At 38.1% G+C, this 23,280-nt stretch overlaps 1 protein-coding gene across 4 annotated transcripts; it reads right to left on the bottom strand.

Annotated features, from left to right (window-relative positions):
• Positions 1 to 13,076: 13,076 nt before the first annotated feature.
• LOC102097856 (vitamin D 25-hydroxylase) lies at positions 13,077 to 22,871 on the bottom strand. Of its 4 annotated transcripts, none has more exons than XM_065065270.1 (5): positions 22,606 to 22,871; positions 19,012 to 19,153; positions 18,098 to 18,730; positions 15,060 to 15,389; positions 13,077 to 13,788 (listed from the first exon to the last, which is right to left on the bottom strand). In XM_065065270.1, exons 1-5 carry the CDS (start codon positions 22,834 to 22,836, stop codon positions 13,613 to 13,615), a joined length of 1,512 nt encoding a protein of 503 aa, XP_064921342.1. In that variant the 5' UTR covers positions 22,837 to 22,871; the 3' UTR covers positions 13,077 to 13,612. The 4 variants fall into 4 exon arrangements, with proteins under 4 accessions (XP_064921342.1, XP_064921343.1, XP_064921344.1 ...); XM_065065271.1 differs by having other exon boundaries at positions 13,077 to 13,680; XM_065065272.1 differs by lacking the exon at positions 18,098 to 18,730.
• Positions 22,872 to 23,280: the final 409 nt, after the last annotated feature.

The raw sequence follows: 23,280 nt of genomic DNA, 5'->3' as shown, positions 1-23,280 counted from the left end.
AAACTCTTTAGAAATAATGAAGCAATTTTTAAGTTCAGAAACAAGTAACAAACCTCAGTGTTTAATGAACTGTAATGCTAATACACATTTCCAATTAGAAATTTTTGAGTTACAGTAGCTGGCTTCAAGAATATGTTTAATTGTGAATGTATTCAAAATCCACCTTAAATTTCTGTTACTTATGTGTACATGAAATGTGACATCATTACTCTGAGAGCAAGGATAAAAGAATGTACAGATGTCTCCAAAGGTTGGTTCAGGGCATGTTTGCAGAAGTGAATGTAACTTTAATTGGAGGTATCTTAATCTTTCAAAAATGGTGATGTAGGATCATTTGAATGTTGGTTGAGTTGTTGTCAACAATAATGTATCTCCACATGAGGCATATCACTCTTATTCTGGGAACCACCCACTGAGAAATTACAACCAATTTACATCTGTGGTCACACTTCCACTTCACAGCTACCAAAGGATGCTAAGGAGCACAGAAAAGCACACAAAAGAACACACTTAAAATACTTTCTAAAGCAACACTCACCACTTTTTTCCCAAGAGTTAGGCCAAATTAGGTGACACTGAAGTTTATGCTGCTAGACTAGATATACCTCTTATGGATAATATTCTCAGGTACAAGTAAAGTCTCCAGCTCCTTTCCTATCGAGTCTCCCATCTCCTCATTACTTCTGTTACCATGTGTGTTGGTTTACTTGCTTTTGTGCATACAGTACATACAGAATTGGACTACAAAGCTTCCTGTAAGGAGCCAGTTCCCTGCATGCCTCTGGAGACCTCTGGATGTTACAGTGATGGTAAACTAGTCAAAAGGAACTACTTGGATGCTCCTCCCCTGAGTTCTTACTTCATGACAAAGTGAGACAGAGAGTCTAAGATTCATAACAAAAGGACTGGTGTAACATTACTTCAGGTAAGACCAAATTAACTAAGTTTGCACAAGACCTGATTTGCTTTGTGCATAGAACCATTTACTCTCCGTACTTCTTGCATTCCATTTCAACCACAAGCAATGGCAGGTGAATCAACAAAAGGAGTTAGCAGAATGCAAGAGCTCACTTGTATCAGTGGTGCTTCCTCCTGGATGAGCATCGTTGAAGCTGGGGTTCTGGTTCCTCTAAAAGTGTACACCAAATTTGAAGTAATCCAGTGTGTGGCACCAACATTCACAGGGCAATATTTTCCCTTTTGTCCAAGAAACATTTGAGAAAGTGTGAGAGGTGTGGGATTGGAAGCGTCTCATACACTAGTGAGTGTGAGATCAGGTATCCCAGTCTGTGAGACATGTTTTAGAGTAAAAGGATGGAGCTACCATAGACAATGGGTTGTTGGAAAGAAGTAGGAAGAATGGGATGCACAGACAGATGAAAGATACATTCTTATTCAGAAGAGAGATGCTGTTTATTGTTTCAAGCCAGTTTGTTGTCTTCAAAAGAATAGAGAAACAGGATGTTTTGTAAGTCAGAATATTTGGATTGCTAGAAATGAAATTAAAATGGAAATGAAAATTAAATAATACTACTAATAACAATACAATTATCATAACTTGTGATGCAAGTTTAAGTATGTTGATTTTTTTGTGGCCAGCGGAGATTAGATGAGAGAAAACAAATATACAATAGTTGATTAAACAGTGATCAAGACAGATTTTTATTTTGCTTTTTTTCCTCCAGCTTGCTATAGAATTGTGTTTCTGGACAACTTGCATCTTCATGTCTGTGTTAAGGCAAATAAGGTAATGAATTGCTTTCATTTTTGAAATGAAGAATTTTCCTTTTGATATCTTCTGAAGTAAGCCTTTAACTTTCTATAGCAAGAATCATACTCACAGATGAAGCTGACAAAAGAACACTACTGTTAGCTGGTCCCTATCTGATCTCAATTTAATAAGGCCATAAGCATATAGTACTTTTGTCCTCTGCTAAATAAGAAAGAATAATGTCTTACATTTCAGAGGAAACAGCAAAGAGAGCTTATGGAATAAGCTGTTTTAGGGTAAGCATTCCAGAGCACTTGAGTTTCTAGTTGGCAGTGACTCTCCTGGCATACTGTACATCCCCCACATCCTTATGAATCCATCAAAAAGATATATAACTCAACTGAGCAATCCATCTCGATGTTTTTGTTGTCCATTTGTTACTTTCATTTTGTCTAAAACATTTCTGGCTTAGATGTGAAATAATAGTTCTGATTAGTCTCATTTCTGTTATCTGCAATATTCTCAGAAAACAGAGTAACTAGCAATAGCTTCTTTTGTTAGTAATAGCATTAAGCTATGGAAAGTGGTTCCGGTAAATCTTCCGGAAAGTGGTTCCAGTACCTTTGGTACTGAGATTGAAACATCTGTCCAGAAATTGGCTGACTTTGAATGCTGTTGTTGTGTCCAGTTACTGAATAATGGATGCTTAATGTACTTAAGTGATTGACACTTACTTGGTTCTGTGTGACACTACAGACACCCTTTAAAAAGGGCACAATACAATCAGAAATGTTTGACCGGAAGGTTTATTTTGGAATCTGTACAGCATGAGTCATCTTTTGATTTCTGTACTTCAGGAGATCACAGGTGATAACAACTGGTGTCTGTGACAGGTTCTACTACGCAGGCTGTATTACCTGGCAGAATGTTACAGTCTGTGATATCGGAAGTAAAGAGGGTAAAAATCTTTTACAGAGACAAAACCTTCTGCCTTTTGGTTTATCTGTGAAGTTTCAGAAATATAGAAATGTGTAACATTAAACCAATAGGGACCTTAAATAATGGTGAGAGAGCATGGTGTTTCAAATTATTCCTACCATTCACCTTGTAGTTTGTCCATGTTCTAAATATCTTGCCAAAAAACAGGTGATGAGTCACTTCTGACTCATCTCTCCAGATCAGCAGAACTCTTTGCACCTTGAATGAGATCAAAGTCTTTTCATCTTATTTGCATATAAAACAAAGACTAATACTTAGCTTGAAATGTAAGTCTTACACCAAAAATCCAAAGGGTAAGCTTCACATTTCTTGTGGTACGTGAGTAGTAAGCTGCAGACTTTGTCACTTGTGCCAGTTAGATGGGAAAACTTGCTCCCATATGTGGTCATTCAGATGAACTTAGTAGACCCCTCTTATATCATTACATTCATCCTACTAGAATTTATTCATGTCAGTGGTATTGCCAATTTATCTGACTCATATATTAACTAAGCGTTCTCTCAGTCAGAGAAGTGAATGAAGCGGCCCTCCTATTTATCTTTCAGAATGGGTTTGTAATCATTTTGTTCTATTCATCATAAATAAGGCATTACCAAAATACTGTTTCTAATTTCAGATGTCACACCCCAGGAAAAATATCTGTCCATTAGACAGATTGCAGAATTCCATTACACACCAGTGAGACTGACCAGAAATATAGAAGACGTGGCCTAAAGTTTCTTTCCTAAAGGAGAAAGATTAAATTAATTCAAGAGTTTTTTCTGAGTCTAGAGAAAATGAGACTGAAGTGAAATATTCTAATGTTTTAAATTAATCAGAATAATGTTTTCAGTCTTCATAGTGTTTAGGACAGGAAGTAACAGCTTTAGATTGCAAAAAGGAAGAATCAGGGTCGACATGGGTAGTTGTCTAAGGACTGAGAGGTCTGTGGCTCACTGAAATAGATTGCCTTGGAGTATTAAGGAAGTATTTAATTTTATTTTTTTTTTAATTGTCTAAAAAAGGAGCTTTCAGAAAAACATATTACTGGGTCAGATGAGTGAGCTGTGTAACTTGCTGAGATCCTTTCTGGATCTATTTTTAACTACTGGGACTAGAGATCTGATACTGATCACTTTCAATACCAATAAGAAAATGTGCACAGTGATAGAAAATAGCCAAACAATATTCAAACAACAGGAAGTGGATGAATCAACTGAACCTCTATTTTAGTGAATATTAACAGCTTTTCATTTACCGAGTATTTAACTAGTAATGCATCTTTCACCAGAAATAGCCTTTTTATTTGTTGAGGGAGAGATCTAGAATCCTTTTGAAAAAATAGACAAGGTTCGAAGTTCAGCCAGAGTTAAGATTCTGCCTGGTTGTCAGGTTATGAATAAATGGAAGTGCCATAGCCAAAAATGTTTAAAAAAATACATGATTGTTTAAAGTTAGATAGCTAAAACTTATTATATTGTAAATATTTGTCAAGCTCTATGGTCCTATCTAGATCTTAAGAAAGTACATACTTCAGACATTGCAGGTGTTGGATGCTTTTGAAGATGGTGTAGTTCATATACCTATATAGAGGAATGGTTTAAGCAAGTGGGAATTTTTAGATAAATTTTAACCCTTAGTACTGAGTTTTATTGCAGTCAACAACAAATTGTTCTTACAGTCTCTTCTCAAATATATAATCATGACATTCGTTACGACAGGAAGAACTTGAGTATTCTATAGACTGTACCTACAATTTGTGGTGCAGTAAATGGGATTTAAGGAATGTTGCATTTCCCTCTATACTGTGACAGTTTAGACTGTATATGCTCTGAGAGAGAAACAATTTACACCATGTAAAATACAGTGGAACAAGATCTGAAGATGCTTAGAAGGGGCTTTAAAAGGCAACTTTTATGCTTCCAAAAAAGAGCAATTAAATTAACTTTCTAACTTACACAGGCATGAGAAGGGTCATAAGTACCTATATTTTTCTGGGAAAAAGTAGGCTTGTAAAATTCTATTGTGGTGCATGTTCACCAGCATTATTGTTTTAAATTATTGTGCAAGATGAAGAGAAACAAAAGGGCATTTGGACTCCTTAAACAGGAATGCATGTTGAGAAAGGAAACTCAATTATCTGCGAATAACCAGAGATTCTGTTACCTAACTTTCATTCCTTATTGGTATGAATCCCTGCCTGGATTACCTGTGTTAGAGAATGACCTGAACAACAGTCAAGCCATCCTTTATTCCCTCATTTTAGTGATGGTGTAAGAGTGTCCATGGGGCATACAGGTGCTAATGGTGGGAGTAATGTGGTTAAGCATCCTAATTAACGGTAATGTAAAAAGCTTATATTTTTTTAATATTTTTTCCATGCTTCTGAAAAGTCATAGTTTATACAAACTAAAAATGTTTCTTTTAAGGTTTTTAGCACAAGCATAGAAAAGCCAGCACTTGAAAACAGCAGGGGAATAAATAGTAAGTTTATTCTGTTTTCTAGTATATTACTATAGGCTGATACATATCACATGTAAAATTTTAGGCAAGTGGCCATCTGCTGCAGTAATAGTAAGCTATTGGATTAGATTGCACATTCTTGATATGCTCCATTATTTTAATGGATTTAATCTATTTGGAATGTTACTTATTGAGAAGAATGTAACAAACGTAATGTCTCCTGAAGTCTGGCAGTCTTCCTAAGAAATGACCACTCTGAGTATGAGTTCTGCCTAATTCTAATCACATCGACATGAAGATAGTTGACAGCCTTCAAAAATATCTAAAGGGATAACCTAGAAGTGGAAAAATCTGCTGATCCTCAAATTGTATTGTATGAAAGGACAGAATAAGACATAATATCTCCAGGACAGAAGTTTAATTTGATCTTGATTAGAAAAAAGTTTTGAATTATGAGGCCCAGTGCCAAAAAAAAACACCTCAGCCATCTAGCTGCTCTGAAAATGCATGTCTGTACCTTCACAGACCAATTTATGCTGAGAGTTTACCTTTCAAACTCTTATTGAATAGTCCACTGTACGCGGCTGTGTTATCTTGTGTTTTCATCATTCCATCCATCTCACTCAGTGATAAATTCTGATCTGGCATCTTTACCATGATGATTGTTTTCTCTGTTTATACTCTATCCTTATATATTCCCATTCAATGCATTGTTGCAAAATTTACATAATCTTATTTTCACCTCTTTTTTCAAAATGGTTTGACTGTCTTTTATGGTTTGACTGTTCCCTCTGAACTTGCTGTTTTTCAGGTGAATGTGCTATCTTAACACCACTACAATCTTCCTCATCTACTCAGTAGCACTTGTATAAACCATTAGGCTCAATTTAAGCTAAAAAAACCTGCAAAGTAATAATTTCTTTTCACTACTTGGACAGCTTGAATCAGAATTGGATTCAGAATTTATTTGTGTAGCAGAACAACATACTAGACCAAGAAAAGACCCACTTGCTGTGTGAGCTCAGGCTGCTTTAACACTTGAGTAGCCAGCAAAGGTTTGGAGTTCAGTGGATTTTTATAAGCTGATCATAGAGACAGGAGGGACTACTGTAACCCTATGTGGTTTACTTCTCATGCTGAAGACAGTGCAAATTAGAACAAGAGCACAGGAAAAAGGTCTGATAACTGATTTTAGTATTTCTCTAACAATCCAGGAAGAACTACTAGGTATATACCTGATGCATCATCTAAAGCTTTTCGAAATATTCACCTTGTTTCTAGTTTAAAGATATTTCACCTTGGCTTCTATTTATATTCTTGTCTAGTTACTGAAGAGATCTTTTATCAGCTTTTTTTTCTCTGTTTAGATAGCTGTGGACTGTAATTGAGTCAATCGTGTGTGGTAAACCAAGCAAATGAATTGTCTTGAAGCTGTCACTAACCAGTGTGTTTTACAGTACTTTTCTGCGGTGTGTATTCTGGAGACATGCTTGAGCCTCCAGCTTATCCAAAAATTTCTAACAGTACCAGTGTGTCACAAAGTCTGAAATTATAAATAATTCTGAAATTGAATCATATTCACTTGGACACAGAGCTGCCGTGATATGATAACATACTATTTGGTCAGCTCATATATCACTAGATGTACCTTGCATCAATGCAGAATATATAGCATAAACCTGGTCATTTTTACAGCTTTATAGGAACGCTACCATTTTTTTAAATGCTCCTTCAGTTCTAGACAACGGGACAGGACACAGTGCTTGTGCCAGCCCCAAATACATCTATAGCTTCTGTATCCTCACTCAATATTCTATCAATGCAAGATCTTTTGGCTGCACAGTTAAAGTTCGTGTTTAGCTAACAACACGCTATGAATCGCAAGTTCTTTTAGATTTACAGCTTTTCAATATAGATTTTCCTCATCCTATGCCTGTTTTCTGTCACTGGCTCATAGGCATCTGAATTTATATTTGGACATGTCCAAAAAGGCCAGAGTCCAGAGAGAAGACCTTCTTTCAATTGATATTAGATCTGGCCCACAGAAGGTCAAAAAAAATACTCTGAAATGAATAGATTGTAGTGTGAGCGTATGAAATGAACATAAATCAACTGAGTTCTTTTCAGGATTACAATTTTATAACTTCTGCAATGTTACTAGAAAATAGAGTGGTCTTGTATTACCTGCATGATGATGATGCTTAAGGAGGGATCACCAGAACAACTGCAGAAAGATTCACGACTTCACCTCAAGCTCTGGTCTAGTTACGGGCATGGAACATTTGGAGAGAGATGCTGAATACCACTAAGTAGAGACTGTGCTAAATTACTGCAGCATAAATTCAGTGCATGTCAGATCATCCTGTGCAGTACTGTATTACTAGTTGTCACCACTGCCTACATTGTGCATGCAGAATTATTCTCCCACTTGGAACACACTGAAGTTTCCTTTGAGAAAAAAAGGTGTAGGGCAAAGAGAGGTATGCACATCTGTTCAGCAGGTTTAGATTCAGCAAATACTTCCATCACTAGGAAGAAGAAACGAGAATGAATCCACGAGCATGCAGAAAGGTTGTTAAGGGTAGGTTTGGTTAATAAGTGGAAAAACTGCATCAGTGTGGTGGCCATTATACAGCAGGTAGCAATTAGGTTTCCCTGTGCAGTTCTGCAAGAGCCTGTACGGCTCTAAAGCGAACCAAAATATCTTGCCTTGGACACTACAAGGAGCTGATCTGATATCCTACCTAGACCATTTGCTTCAACAATCTTTTTTGAATATGATCTGCAAAGAAATGAGCTCTCCTAAAGCATCTTCATGCAAAGTCACCTAGTCTCTCCATGGCACACTGAGTAATTTTGAAGGTTTGTACCAGCCAATAAGACATTATTTTGAATGACATGTCTGTTCTCTTAATGTACACATAATCTCCACAGGCAGATATTTCTGTCCCTGTGGTGACACCTATCTTCAACAAAATACTTGAAAATTTACCAGCTGTTGTCCAGACACCCACAGGCTAAAGATGGCATTGCCATGGATCTGCAGGGCTATTTGAGCAAGGTCCCTCAGAGAATGCCAGATCATGGTGTCACATAAGCTACATTATTCTGGGTCTACAGAGATCATGTTCACTTTGCCCTCTTTAAAGGTGTCTAGGGCTCCACAGCACTGCTTTTCCTTTTACCCGTAATACCGTGGCATATCCCCACAGCAGAAGGAACTACTGGTTCTGCCCAATGAAGAGGCAATTTTCCTTGCAGGTTCAGTTCATGTTTCCTGCAGTGATACTCAAACCATGGACAAGGGAGTTCATGTCTTCCAGGCATATTTTAGCTCTTAAGTCACTGCAGATCGTAAACATGAGCAAGTTTTGCTCCTTTCCAACCCTGATTCTGTACAGAATTAAAAATTGCCACTGTTCTATGATAAACTTGGTTTAAGGATGAGACAGGCAGGTCTTTGGAAACTCCAGTCTAATGTATCACTTGGGCTGCTACAGATACAGTGATTTCTGGTACTAAGTCTGAAAAAATGTGCCAATTCAATCCAGAAATGTCATCAAAAGAAGTTTAATTATTTTTTCTAGAAAAGCCACTCATGCTTCATAATGATTTGTAAATAATTATAAAAATTACAATATATTGTCTTTTTCCTTTCAATCTACTCTTTTCTTCCCTATTTATAATTTTTCTCTTTATTTAACTTTCTCTCATTTTCCAGATATGACCAGTTCTCAGAGCAGTTTTTATTTCGCAGTTAAAATATTAAACGCTTGACAGTGTGTACAAAACATTAAATTCATGCTATTATATTCTCCTTTTCCTCTTTCTATTTTATCATTTCCTTATTAAGAGAAATTGAGATCTAAGACATGGTTTTTCAATGAAAAAAGAAGTAGCTACATCCTGGCATGTAGTCCAAGTTAGCTGAACTATTTCTAGTACGTACTGGCAAACTAACAGAAAACCCTATTATTATGATCCTCTAGGTCTTTCTCTCACAACATATTCTCCATACATATCAATAATATATCACAATAAATTACTGTGTCTCTGAAAGTAAATAGTTTTAATGTTTCTGGAAATGTTATGAAATTTCACTTTGCATAGTTAATTTCTGAGGGCATAAATTAGGGAACCTTCCTACATTTATTAGGTTCATACTAAGCTTGTGTTCACCAATATCACAGAAACTGGTGGAAGTTCAGGAAATTAAGTGCTAAAGAGTGAAATTTTCTTCAGCATTCTTTCAGTGTCATACATAATATGCTTGTTGTGTTCCCTTTTCAGTTTCTGGAGATGCTGGCATGGCCAAATAACTTAAGGATAGGGTTTTATAAAGGAGGATTTAAGATATTAGGGTGGTACTGATTGCAGGTTTTGGATCAGTGTTAAGAAGGGAATCTCCTGCTGGAGAGCAACATGCATTACCCTGGGCCTGGACTTAGTCTAGAAGTAGATATAACAGTAAACTGTCTGAGAAACAGGGCAGAAAGCATCCAGTTTTGTGGTACAGAAATAGCACGAAAGAGCAAAGGTACAGAACCACTTCTAGAGTTTCTAGATTAAGGCAAGTGAACAAAACCAGAGCCAAGCTGGAGAAAATAGATGTAGCAGAAACATACAACAGCTCAATCTTCCTACTGGTAATAACATTGTAGTTGGCTGTGGAGACCTTTGAATGGGATATAGTAACCTAATACAATGGTGAGTTGACTATATTCTCCTCCAGTTAGCAGAATTTCTGTGATTATAATCAGAAAAGACAACCAGTTATTGCTCAAGGAGAAATTAAAATAATCAAGTAAAGAATATAAAATCAAGTCTTAGGAAAGACTGCTGAATTCAGTCTGCATTTACAAATACCGAACAAGATCAAAAAATAGCACAAAGAACATTGCAATAATCTCACGAGAAGGGAAAAAAGCTAAAGTGTGTTGTGTTGTTTTGTTTTGTTTTCCTGGACAAACTAGAAAAAAAGAATGATTCAAAACTGTACAGGGATTGAGAGCAGCAAAGACAAGCCGAATATGCGTTTTTAGTTACATTTACAGCAAAGATTCCTTCACTGCCTTTGGGAACAGCAGAGGAGTTATGGAGAAGGCCCATGGAAGTTTCTTCTTGGGGTTCCTCTCTACGGCCCCTTCCAGCTGAGAGATCTGTGGTGGATGGGGGCAAAAAAATAAGACAATTTAATTTTGAGTGTTATATCACATGACAAAGTTGCATGTAGTGGAATGGTGATGGGATTGGTTGAATTTTTGGCTACTCAAAGCCCTTAGTAGTAGGAAGAATTGATGTGAAGCAGACAAACAGGAAGAATTTGCACTTCAGAAATTCTGCAGTTATGCAAAGTGGATATGCATGTTCTCAGACAAACAGTTCAAATACTTAGTAAAGTAGAAGTGCTTTGCCCTCACTTTACATAGAATAAAAAGTTGGAAGCTGAAACCATTCATTACTTAGTAGTTGAAGTAATTTCTATGGCAACTGATTCCCAAACACAATGTATATTTACTCTGCCCTCTTAGTTTTGTTGGTCTTTGGACACGTGTGCAAGAGAAATGACTATCGCATTTTCAAGTAACTGCATTTACAGCTAAGCATTTACTAAGCTAAGCATTACTAAGCTCAGCTTTTGAAAGAAGCTGAGTACCTGTATGTGGAAACAGTGCTGCCAGTTCTAAAGTATCCCCATGAATTCAAAGAGCTAACTCTGCAAAAGAAAAAAATGAGAAAACCATAAATACTGGAGGGAATAAAACTTAGGAAAATTAAAAAACCAAGAGCACAATAAACAGCATTAATATACAGAAATCGAGAGGTTACGACTTTAGTTTCAAGAAATCTTTCTGTCAGTATCTGGACACATTGTTTTTATCCAAAATGTCAGGACATTTAAAGCCAGATAAGAAGAAACTCACACTTTATTTAGTATCTGTTTTCATCTTATATTCTACAATCAGAAAAATATAGACTGGTTAATATATCAACCTTTAATCCCAAAACAATGTTAAAGTGTAGCCAGCTATGCTAGATATTTCAGCTGTAGAAAACTCTCGCCAGGAAATTCTGAACATCTGGCTGGCTACTGATGTTCATTACTAATCCATCTTGATACAATGGAGAAATTCCAGAGGACTGAAAAAAACTATTATGTCAGTATTTCAAATCATTAAATCAGATCACTAGGATAATTTTAAGAGGGGACATAATGAAAAACTTGATACAGAATGAAACATAAATATAACTAATACTGATACAGATTTATAGAAAAGACAGTTTGTCAAAGGTATTTGACTGCTTAAACAAGACTATAAGTTGGCAGATAAAGGTAAAAGTTTGGATTGATATTAGGAGGCTTTTATAAGGCATTTTGATTTGGGAACCAGAATGACATATAATCAATATAGTTCTCATTAAATGGATTAAAGAGTAGCCAGAAGTTAGATCTGAAAATACCTCAGCAAAAGGGAATTATCACTGACCAGCTGCATTTTGAGAGTAGCCTCTGCAAGAACTGGTTCTAGATTTTTTTAATCCTCCCCCCACTTCAATCAGGATTATTTGAGTCATGTTTAAACTATGGATGTCCCAGGGATCTTGCAAGCCAGAAGGCAAGCCCAGATACCAACAAAACTTTGGCTGTCTGACCTAAGAGCATAGGCTGGGATACAGGAAGAATTACCGTGAGTCCAGAACTGCAGGGCTGAACTCTTCCGTTCAGTATTGCTTCATACTGCAGGCACCTAAATTTGGTAGATTCCACAAATTTTACTTAAGCATTTGTGAAAAACACCCAATTCCTACTTGTGTAGGTATCCACAACAGCCTGTCTTGATTCCTAAGCCCCACTGTTTGCCAGTATCTTAGGAATGGTTTATTCACAGCTTTCACGGTGTGCTCAGTGCACAGCAATCAGACTTACCTCCTTCCTCTCTTTTTTGAATCTTGAATCATCCCTACAGAAAGGCGGATCCTCAGCAGGGGGAATAGCCTGCCCCCCCTTTTCAGAGCACCGGGGACACGCGTTTGAGATGCTCTCTGTGGGATACGTGGGTTTGACTGCCCTCAGACACATTAAGTAATTTAAGCTGGGCCTGCTCCATCTTAAGTCAGTAGGCTATTAAGTGGACTGGTATTAGCTGTTTGATCCTCTTTTGCTGTTTCAAAAGAAATGAAGTATTTCTGCTCAGTCTAAGCTGAAAACACCAGTTCAGCAGAAAAACACTAATTCCTGCCTCTGAACTTTCCTGCAGCTCCAAGTTGAAGCATAAGCTGTATAAAGAGCAAGGTCTAACATTCAGCCCTGTCCTTAGATAGCCACTTGCTCAGTGCGTGTTTTGGTCTGAACCCTACTCTGAGGCCCCACTTCTCCCTGCACGGTGGGGACTGAACATACCATACTGAGAGTGCCAGGGTCTCCCGTAGGGCCTGCATACATAAATCTTTATCTACTAATAACCACAAAGAAATAGCTGTCAAGAATAAAAAAATGAAGCTGGCTGAAGTCAAAAGTAGCTGTTATGCCCAAAACTTGTGCTTAAAATAAATTTAAGATGTTTTTCCCCACACTATTCCACTCCCCCTCCCAAAAATGTCTCTTCTCTAGTCAGACTCATGAGCAGCTTCTTGACTTGTGGTATAGTTGCATGTGACTCCGGTAGCACAAACACTGTTTTTTCTAGACTGTTTAGGCAGAGATTAATAATTACACAATGCTTTGTGTTGAGAGGCAATGGAGGACATGGGTCGCAAACGCAACAAACTGGCAAAAAAGATTGCAGTAATTGTCAGGAGTATGACAATAATGGAACACTTTGTCTATGTTACTAAAAGAGAAGCAAGCCATAAAATATCTTAAAAGTGAATTCACACAGTTATCTGGTCCAGTAGAAAATGACGACCAACTGGAAAGACAGGGCAAGAAGGATTAAAATATTTTAATAGACAATTTGTTTGTCAAGGCAGGAAAAGAGTTTATTCTGAGTTACAGAAATTTAAATAGATACCTTTAAAACCTTTTTAGCTATGTAAATTTAATGGAGAATTATAAAGAACAGCTTAGCTGGAATAGTGTAAATTAGATTTTTATGTCTGAATAGGAGTATAAACATTCTGAGCCATATTCTCCATGCTTATAAAAATAACCTCACAAAGTAAAATGACTTGTTGAGTAATTAGATATTTGAAAGCTGAATCAGAAGTTAGATTCAAAACAGGCTTCTGGAGTGAAAACATCAATTTTAAACACAGGATGCGTTTCACGTTTTCAGTAGAGGGTTTTTTTTGTGTAAACCAAGTAAACAGAAACCATTAACTCCTGCACAAGTAGTCAGAATATATCTGCAAGTCCTTCAAATTTTTGTTCTTCTGACATGAACGCATTTAGAAGACAAAGTGGATCCTTGGCTGTGACTTGGAGCATTGTGCTCCACCAGACAATTGAGACCATTCTGTTCACCGTCTCTCTGCACAGATGAGGTATGGCTGTGGTTGCAAGGTCATGCCTAATCTTGGTTTGAGATCTGGAATCACACCATGAGGAAAACACAGGTGAAACCGTTGTAGTAATGAAGTGAAAAACAAAAACAGTTCCATTCGAGCTAGTTGTTCTCCAAGACAATGTCTTCTTCCTGGATTGAAAATAAGGTTTTTAAAGACTTAAAATGTGTTCAGTTACATTTATACTCAGATTATAATGGTCATTTCTGTGTTCTAAGAGGAACTGTATGAACTTGGTGGTAGTATTCTGTAAGAGAGGATAGGTGATATTTTACAGCAAGAAACAGATTTTAGATAATTTGTTCCTCTCGCTACACAAATGCCATTGTAACTGATTCTGTCAAATTTATTTAAATAAGCTTTAGCTGCTTTATCTTGAAGTGCCAGTCTAGAAAGGAGATGTTTTTAAAAAAATGATACTATGAATTTCAGCCTTTGTCACCTACTGTTTTCTTAATTACATCCACTGGCAGTCATAATTACCTGCCAATTACCATAACTTGCTAGGTAGAAAGGTATGAAACAGGTCTGGATAATGTCTTTAAATATTAGTTCCCATTCTGTGTATGACTAGTTACAGGGAGTAAACGTGGTTGTGGAAGACACAGATGAATGGGTAACAACATCTGGAACTGGTACTGTCAAACAGGCAAAGAGGCATAACAGAATACACAGCAAAGGTGGACTTTGCCAAATCTAACTTCAGCAATTTAGATGTTGTGCATCTATTCCAAGGGAATTGTCTTGTCCTGTCTCCTATTTTTTGGAGAAAGAGTACCCCAGATAAGTAAACTAAGTCACCCTACACAAGGCTGTGTCTTTCTGTGGATTGAAGAGGTAGCCCTGGCAGTCAGCTTATACAGAACATCTGATTTTTTTAGATTGATAATCATACATAAGGTAAATTATCCACTCTTACAGGTATCAAAAGACAAATCTGTAATGATCTAGAACTGCCAGAATACTTCCTCAGGCCAGAATGCAGTGCTACGTGCTGCCCCCCAAGCCAGTTCTGAGCAAAATATGCAATTTCTGGTGCTGAGCAAAGTGCTGAAATTTGAAAGTTGGTTGTGTAAATCACCTGTATGTAATTACTTCAGCAACAAATAACTATTAATTGTGAAACAAATAATGCTTCTGTACTGTAATTATATAAAATGCAGAGAGTCCTCATAGAAGATTTTGTTACTTTATATATAATAATGAGCTCATCTATATAAAAGATATTATGTTAAAATGCCTTATGTCCAGGGTGCATTATATTTAATATCTTTAAAATAGCTGTTTCATCAGAATGGTGGATAATTTATATCATTCTGTCCATTCCTGATTTATTGCCATCACTTATACGTTATACATCTCTAGATTTATGAAAAGGAACAGTGGAAGGAATCACTCTTACCTAGTGAAAAAGGAATAAATGCTTCTTTCTTGACAAACTGCCCGTTACCGTCCAAAAACCTCTCAGGAAAAAACACTTCTGGATTGCTCCAGTATTTTTCATCAAAATGAACGGAGTAGAGGTTTGTAATGACTGTAGTGCCTTCAGGAATGGAGTAACCACGCACAACAGTATCTTTGGAAGTTGCATGAAAAATACCGAGTGGAGCGATGTTACAGAACCTTAGAACTTCATGTAGGACAGCCTCAGTGTACGGCATTTTGCCTTTCTCCTCTAACACAGGGATTTTGTTTGGGCCGATGACTAAATCGATTTCTTTTTGAACTTGCCCTGTCAGGAACAGGAATAAAAGCTGATGTTTATTGGGTAATATCCTTTATTTTTAAATTTAATTTATAAAATATATACTTCTTAAAGGATACCGAAACATTAAATATCTTATAAAATATAGTAGCTCATAAGCTTTTAAATTTAGACTCTATATTCTTTATCCTGCTAGTAGGAATTATTACTAGCATGTATACCAGTAATCTTCGTTTCCTAAAGTAATTATTCTCAGTAAAATAGTGTTTAAACATACTTTTCTTTGCTTGTGTGTATTTTTATTTCTGGAGCTCTTCAAAACTGAAGCAGTAAGCAAAAGACTGCAAAGATAAAGTACATTAAATAATTAAATGAACACAGTTAACACTGAAATTAGCCACCTGATCTTTCCCTCATCTAATTCTTATGATTGTTTAGAACTGCCACAGTGTAATTTCATTCACTCTTAAACTGAAAATATTTGTTACAACACAGTGAGAGTTAAGAGGGACAGGGGTCTGAATTTAACTCAAAAGGAACAAATTCAATCACTGTTTTTTAACCCATTTTCAGAAATTAAGTTCACAGGTTATTTGTATAATTTCAAAGGCATTCAAACTGCCTCCTCTTTTTCCAGATCCACTTTCCTTGTTGAAACTGCCAAACAGCTCCTGACTAAAATGAAGTTGGACTTCCACAATTAATGTGGAACCAATAATGAAAATCTGTGCGATGGCAAAAAAAACTCTACCAGAATCACCAGGTTTTTCAACCTGAATTGACGATGTTTCACATCAAAATGAAGAGGTGAAGAGCAGCTTAGTGAAAGTATATTCTGTGATGTAGTAGTGTATCCATCTATATTGTAATACTCAGACAGAGAAAGTCTAAATAAATTAAAAGTAACGGTAGTTTTTATTTTTATCCAGATGAACTTACTTTGAATCCAAATTTAGAAACTCATTATATCACAATAGCCAACATCAGAAGATTATTTCAGGTGAGTGGATCTCTACAAAAATACCCAATGCATAGGAGACACTAAACTAAAAAGTTTTCTTGATCTTTATTGAAAAACAGCATATTGGTCACATCTTAATAGAGAAGGAATAAGTATGTTCTTGTTTTAAGGTATGGATATTGTTTGTGAGCCATGACAGACTGATGAGAAACTTTAGGTGGACCTTTTTGCATTTTGGCTTTTTGTATAATGTAAAGCATCGATATATCTATTGACTAATTATGGAACTTAATACATTTTTAACTAAAATACGGACAAAGTGTATATGCATCCTAAAACATAAGTATCTATAAAATCAGGTGGTTTTTTTCATTTTATTAAATGTTTTTCTTTTTTGGTAGATTTTCTTAGTATACTGTGTAAAGCATATAGATGGGATCAGTGGAACTCAAAAGCATAAAAGCAACACTTCATTTTTTTAAACCCATTTATTTTAAATTGTCTGAAATGTGTTGACTGGGTAAAAATTGCAGGCAGAGTTTTAAGCTTCCACCCAAAATATTATTAGCTGTATTTAGTGAGCCGAAGCTACATGTTTCTCTTAAGTATGTGTCTAAAAGTTTTTAAAATTAACAACTCAAATCATGTTTGATCTTGCTTTTAATCCTAGGCTAGAAGAAAGCTTTTCTACATTTTAATCTTTAATCAATTTCCTCACGTTCTGTTAGTTAATTGACTAACCAGAATAGTTGAGTAAATGAAAATAAGAAAATATGTAAGAACTTTGTTTCTACTTGCTTAGCCAGATATTTTAACTAACTCAGTGAATGTGGGACTTAAAATAATGACAATAATAGCAGGGAAAAAAAGAGCTTTGGCATCAACTTCTTCCTTTAATCTGAATGATTTTCACTGTTTATAACATGTCAGGCCTTGACATACATTATCAGCATATTTTGATTTTTTTTTTTTCAAGTAACACTGTATTTACCTTAAACATAAATAAGGAATTTGACCTCTAATTTTAAAATAATAATTGCTTTTTGTCCACTCAATTTAAATTAACAATTATTCTAGCTGAGAAAATCAGAAGGTATAGAGTCATGTACCTGCTACCATGGGATGAAAATACAATCTTTCATACATAAAGATACCTGCTGCCTATGCAGAACTTCAGATCTCAAGAGCCTTAAAGCTCCAGGTAGTGTTGTTATCTACGTTATTTTTATTTTTAAATGCTATTTTTGTTCTTCTGAAAGTATAAATATTCATGTCTATAATATGGAAATCTACTATGAATTAAGGCACCTAAGGATAAAAATAAATTGTACCTAAACTGTTAACTACAACCTGATTTACATTTTTGCTTATGTTTTTACATTTTTTATTTGGTTTGTTAATGTCATATTTAATTGCATCTGCTTATTATTTATTAAATACATAGATTAGTACATCCATCAACCAATATTATGCATCACAACACTACACTTAAATATATTAGAAATACTTTATTAAAAATATTAAAGCTTCATAAAAATGCACAAAAATAATATGCTAAAATTTTATCATGACGTTGGGCTTTTGATATCTTCATCTGCATATAAAATAAGCTTATTGCATCTGTCCATAGTATATTGGGTAAATGGTATAATAGAACAATATATACAAGCTTTCCTTTTCAGTTATGACTATGGATCACTGCACCACTCTGAGAAAACAGTTTAAATTTGCATTAAGAAAGTGTATTGGTTCCTTAAAATGTCAACGTTCTTACCTTGAATGTTTGGATAAAGAGCCATAAATAACACTGCCCATCTTAAAACATTTGTTGTGGTTTCTGTCCCAGCTATGATGAGCTCTCCAACAGAGAAAATTAAGTTTTCTCTTGAAAATGTAGATTCTGGATCATTTTCATTGCAATCCATCTCATCCAAATAGGCATCTACAAAATGTCGAGGTGCCTGAGGCTTCCTATTTTCAGAGACACGTTCAATAAGCTCATGAAGAAAGTCATAGACTTCAGCTGCATTTTTAAACAGCTGCTGGTGTTTCCCAAATGGCAAAATACCAATCCAAGGAAAAGCATTATATAAAAATACAGAAGCACTAGCAGCTAATTCAATATTTTCACTAAAAATCTCAATCATGTGCTGAAATTCAGTATCTTCATATGTGAAACGTTCTCCAAAAATAATCCAATTAGTAATGTTTGAAACAGCATTTGTTATCAAGTGCTTAAGATCAAATGGTCTGCCTTTGTATGTGTCAATGGCATCAAGAAAATACACAGATTCTTCTGAAATTTTGTGTTCAAAGGACCTTTGACCATATCCGAAAGTTCGAAAGGTATTTACAGCTAATTTGCGATGTTCTGTCCATCCTCTGCCATATTTACTGTTCAGTAAGCCTGAAAAAATATTTTGACACAGTATTTTATGCAACGCTTTGTTTTTCCCCATAAATAAAATTATTTAACAAGACAAAAAAATGAGACAAAAAATTACACACATCTTGCTATGGAACATGAGTGACAATCCTTTCCAAATAATATATTTAAAGAAACACCAAGTACTTTAAGAAAGGAGATAAAGAAGTAGAAAAAAATGGCTAAAGCAAATGTTTCATGTGATCACCAACCCATCTATTGGATAAAAATTACATTTTTATTTAAAAGACATTAGCACTTACCTCCCATGTTTGTCAGCTTCTTAAACAGAGGAAGAGATGGTCTATCTGCAAAAATTTCGCTTTGATGAACAAGGCATTCTTTTACTGCATCATAGCCATTCAGTACAATAGCAGATATACCTCCCAGATCAAGACTGAAGATCTGTGGGAAAAAAATAACAAAAATTTTAAGAAGAAACAATGAAAACAAGTAAAAACGAGTAATGAAAAAGTGAAACAACACTAAACATCCATGCAAAATACAGACTTGAATCAAATTCAGTGGGGCAGACAGGTAACCAGAGATGATACAACTGTGGCATTACACAGTAGAGTCTGTTGTGAGCTAATCTACTCTGTCAAAAGATACAGTAAATTAGCCCGCACTCTTTCTGTGCTTTGCTGTGCACCTAAACTGGCCAGCTCTCCAAAGTAAGGACTGGGACACTTTCATATAGTCATTTAAAAAATATGAATTTGGTATGACAATGCGTATTTCTCATTAAAAAAATGTACTGTCCTCTAGCATTAGTACACATAAGTAGATATTAGTGTAAGTATATACTTATAAGTATATAACATAACCTTATTAGATATAAGGTGTAGCTTTTATATAAGAACTAGAACTAAAGTATCGTCTGCTTTCCCAGTTTGCTGAGACTCCTGCCCCAGGAGGGTGTAAACTTTGCTGCTGTATTTGCTCCTCCCTCCTGCCCGAGGAAAGGTCAGTGCCAACAGCTTCACCCAGTTAAGGGTGCTATGAAGCTACAAGTTCACATCACTAAGACATCCAACACGTGACTTAGTAATGGCAGACACACAAGTGGTGTCAGGTGTGAAAACAACCAAGCTGCACCCAGTCCTTTCCACCTCTGGAAGTGGACACCAGCTTACCCTGCGCAGGCTCCCAAAGAACTCTCACATTTAGGGACTGATGACAGAACCCGAAGGAATGGCAGGAAGATGTGCCAGGGCAGGTTTAGGTTGGACATTAGGAAAAGGTTCTTCACCCAGAGGGTGGTGGAGCACTGGAACAGGCTCCCAGGGAGGTGTCACAGCCCCTAGCCTGACAGTGTTCAAGAAGAGACTGGACAACGCCCTCAGACACATGGTGTGAACTGTGGGGTTGTCCTGTGCAGGGACAGGAGTTGGACTTGATGATCCTTGTGAGCCCCTTCCAAATCAGGACATTCTGTGATTCTATGATAGAAGGGAGAGCCATGACAACAGCCACCATATGACAGCACAGCCCAGCTAGTCCCACCTCATGTTTCCAGAAGGAGTTAACATTAGACTCTTTGGAGGAAGACAAAATACATCCTGCAGAAGGCACGTACAGGATAAACCAAATGAAAATCCTAACCTAAGTTTTAAAAATGAAAACTGTGGCTAAATCAAGATTGAAATAATTTATCACTTTCCGTAGTTTTCTTAGCATCATAAATATGTATTTTTACCTATACAAATCTTGAGTTCTTTCATCTCAGAGCTATTGACCTCCACAATATGAAATAGTGTTAGCCTAATTACACATTCTGTGACAACTGGGTTGTCACCAAAAGGGTTGTCAGACACTGGAACAGGCTACTCAGGGAACTGGTGGCGTCACCATCCCGGGAGGTGTTTAAGATGTATAGACATGGCACTTAGGGACATGGTTTAGTGGTGGACTTTGCAGTGTTAGGTTAATGGTTGGATTCGATGATCTTAAGGGTCTTTTACAAGCTAAGTGATTCTGTGATTCTGTACCTATTTTGCTTTAGCAAACTTGATATTTTCACTGTTATGACGGCTCTTCTTTTTTATGTGACAAAAATACACTGATATGTTTCTGCAAGCCATTTGTGTTTTGTATACGTTGATTATAGCTTATATCTTTCTTCTTATGTTATCCATAACAATAATTAAAAAACCTTCCATTGTATTTTTTCAGAGCCCCCCAAATAATCATACAGTGTCTTCAATTTCCCTCAAATTCTGCAGGATCCTTTCTGGCAGCAGGTGACTAGAACTACATACAGTATTCCATGCAAGTAGAAAGCTTAGTTTATTTGATGACACTTTTTCCTTCCTATTTACATTCTATTTGTCCTAATATTTTGCTTGAAACACGCTTCTTTATTTTTCTGTTGCCAAAACAGAGGAAACAAAAACTAATAATATCCTTTTGTTTCTGCCATTTAGCATCCTTCTAGTTTGTGAACTTGGCTTCACTTCTCATTCATGACAAGACTGTGACTTATTCTGTTTCTGCTGTAGCTTTCTTCAGTGACCTGGTCAAAAGCTTTTGACAGACTTAAGTTCTAGCAACAGTTTTATTTGCTTGTTAGGGGTGTTATACTTAAACAATTCTAGTAGTTTGAAGGACATGATTATCTAGACCAACCACTGTTTGTTGGACACAAAACTCAGTCCTTCACAGACCTCCAGCAATCCTGCTAAGTAAAACAACGGAGAGTTCTAGTCTGCAGGTGAGGAATTGCTGGCTGCATGTGGGTGCTGACTGGGCAACAGCTACTAGAACACGCATGTGTAGATGCATGTTACGTGTACACACTGACAAATGCTAACACCTGCCTGCCTTTCCCTGCTACATGTAATTTGGGTTTAATTTTTATGAACCTTTGTGAATCTTCATGCAATAAGTAGTCAGTTGTACTAGCCTCAGGATCTTTCCTTTGTCCTAACTGCAAAATGCCTGTGAAGCATGTGTCAATGCCAGCATCCTATATAAAAATCTTCCCCGTGTGTCAGAATAAAAAGTGGCTTGAACACTGCTAGAATAGACTGGCTGCTTGAAACTGGACGATGAAAAGAAATACCTGATATATAGGAAAGTATGAAAAAAAAAAAATAATGTATTTATAGTAATTGACTGCAAGTATTCCAAGTATCTCACTGAAGGTACTCGGAAGCAACATGTTTTCAGTGAAAATGTGACGACTATTGGGTTGGTGTAAGTTTGTTAGTTTTGAGCGCTTTTGGCGTGTCCAAGACCTGTGGGTATGAAACAAGCGAGTTACTTCCATGTGCAGCAGGACACCAGTCCGAGCATCGTATCATAATAAAGCAGGAGCAAGGGCCGGGCAGGCAGAGAGCTCTGCTCCGCCGCTCTGACCCCAGAGGGAACTCCGGCCTAAGAGCGGAACCGCTTCCCCTCTGCCCCTGCTCCGGCCCTGCGCTCACGGGAACCGCTGACCGGTTTTGCCAGAGCCAGTGCTGCGGGGGCCCCGCTACCGACCGGGTACCGAGCCCTTTCCCCTCCTCCCGTTAACCGGCGGGACTGCTCCGCCCACGATGCCGCTGCCTCCGCCCCGGGGCGGTGGGACCTGGAGCGGCCGCCTCCGCGGTGCTGCTCGTTCTCCGGCGGGGCGCGGGCACTGACAGCCGCTCCGGGCCGGGCGGTGCAACGGCTGCCCCGGCCGGACGCGACGTGCTGCCGGTGGGGCTCCGGCCTCCACGGCAGCCCCGGGACCGCCGGAACGGGGAGCGCCCGCCTGGCTGCCTCCTCCCCAGGCTCTGCCGCCGACAGCGCTGCTCGCCCCGACCCAGCCCGAGCCGCTCCCGCCCCGGGGGACCCCGAGGAGGCGGCAGACGCTGCCGGAGCGGCGGTACCTGCCCGTGGATCTGGCTCTGCCGCCTCATGTAGACGTGCGGCTGCTCCGCGCCCAGGGCGTGGATGTTGCCGATGAGGGGCAGCCCTGCGGGGCCGGGCGGGAAGCCGGGCGGCCGCCGCTGCTTCAGCAGCTGCCGCACCACCAGCGCCAGCACCGCGGCCGCCAGCGCCAGCAGCAGAAGGCAGGCGCCGCTGCTCGCCGCGGTGCCCGGGTCACCCGCCGGCCACATCGCATCGCGCTGCTTCCTCCTGCTGCCGGCCCGCCCCGCCGCCCTTATTGGGCGGTAGCAGCACTGCCCCGCGCTCATTGGCCCGCGGCGGCTCCGCCCCCTCGCGTCAGGGCGGGGACGGGACGGCGCGAAGGCGCCGCGGGGCGGACACATCGGTGCGGGACTTAGTTATGGTTGGACCCGGTGATCCTGGAGGTCTGTTCCAACCAATATGATTCTGTGATTGCTGGGATGAGCTGGGGACGGGCTGTCCTCCGGTGGCCCGCGGGACTGCAGAAAACGGGTGTCGGGGAGGGACTGCACACACATACACACAGGATTCAAACAGTGTACTAGCCTATGTTTGCCCAGGATGGCAGATTGAAAGGAAAGATAAATGTCACGTGTACATCACAGAACAATACACCCATAACTTTTAATGAAGGCAAGTGTAATGATGCTGAC

The sequence above is a fragment of the Columba livia genome, chromosome 5, assembly GCF_036013475.1.
Source record: "Columba livia isolate bColLiv1 breed racing homer chromosome 5, bColLiv1.pat.W.v2, whole genome shotgun sequence".
Classification (NCBI taxonomy): Eukaryota; Metazoa; Chordata; class Aves; order Columbiformes; family Columbidae; genus Columba; species Columba livia.
The sequence above is the reverse complement of the archived record's forward strand: the minus strand, read 5'-3'. Positions and strand labels throughout refer to the sequence as shown.

What these genes read in the sequence shown, in the direction of transcription:
- LOC102097856 (XM_065065270.1), bottom strand. Translation starts at nt 22,836, where the DNA reads ATGTGGCCGGCGGGTGACCCGGGCACCGCGGCGAGCAGCGGCGCCTGC. An exon ending in GAAGCTGACAAACATGGGAG is followed by an intron (nt 18,731 to 19,011) that starts GTAAGTGCTAAT and finishes ATATTTTTTCAG; the next exon opens with GCTTACTGAACAGTAAATAT. An exon ending in ATTTATTCCTTTTTCACTAG is followed by an intron (nt 13,789 to 15,059) that starts GTAAGAGTGATT and finishes TTTTCAATCCAG; the next exon opens with GAAGAAGACATTGTCTTGGA.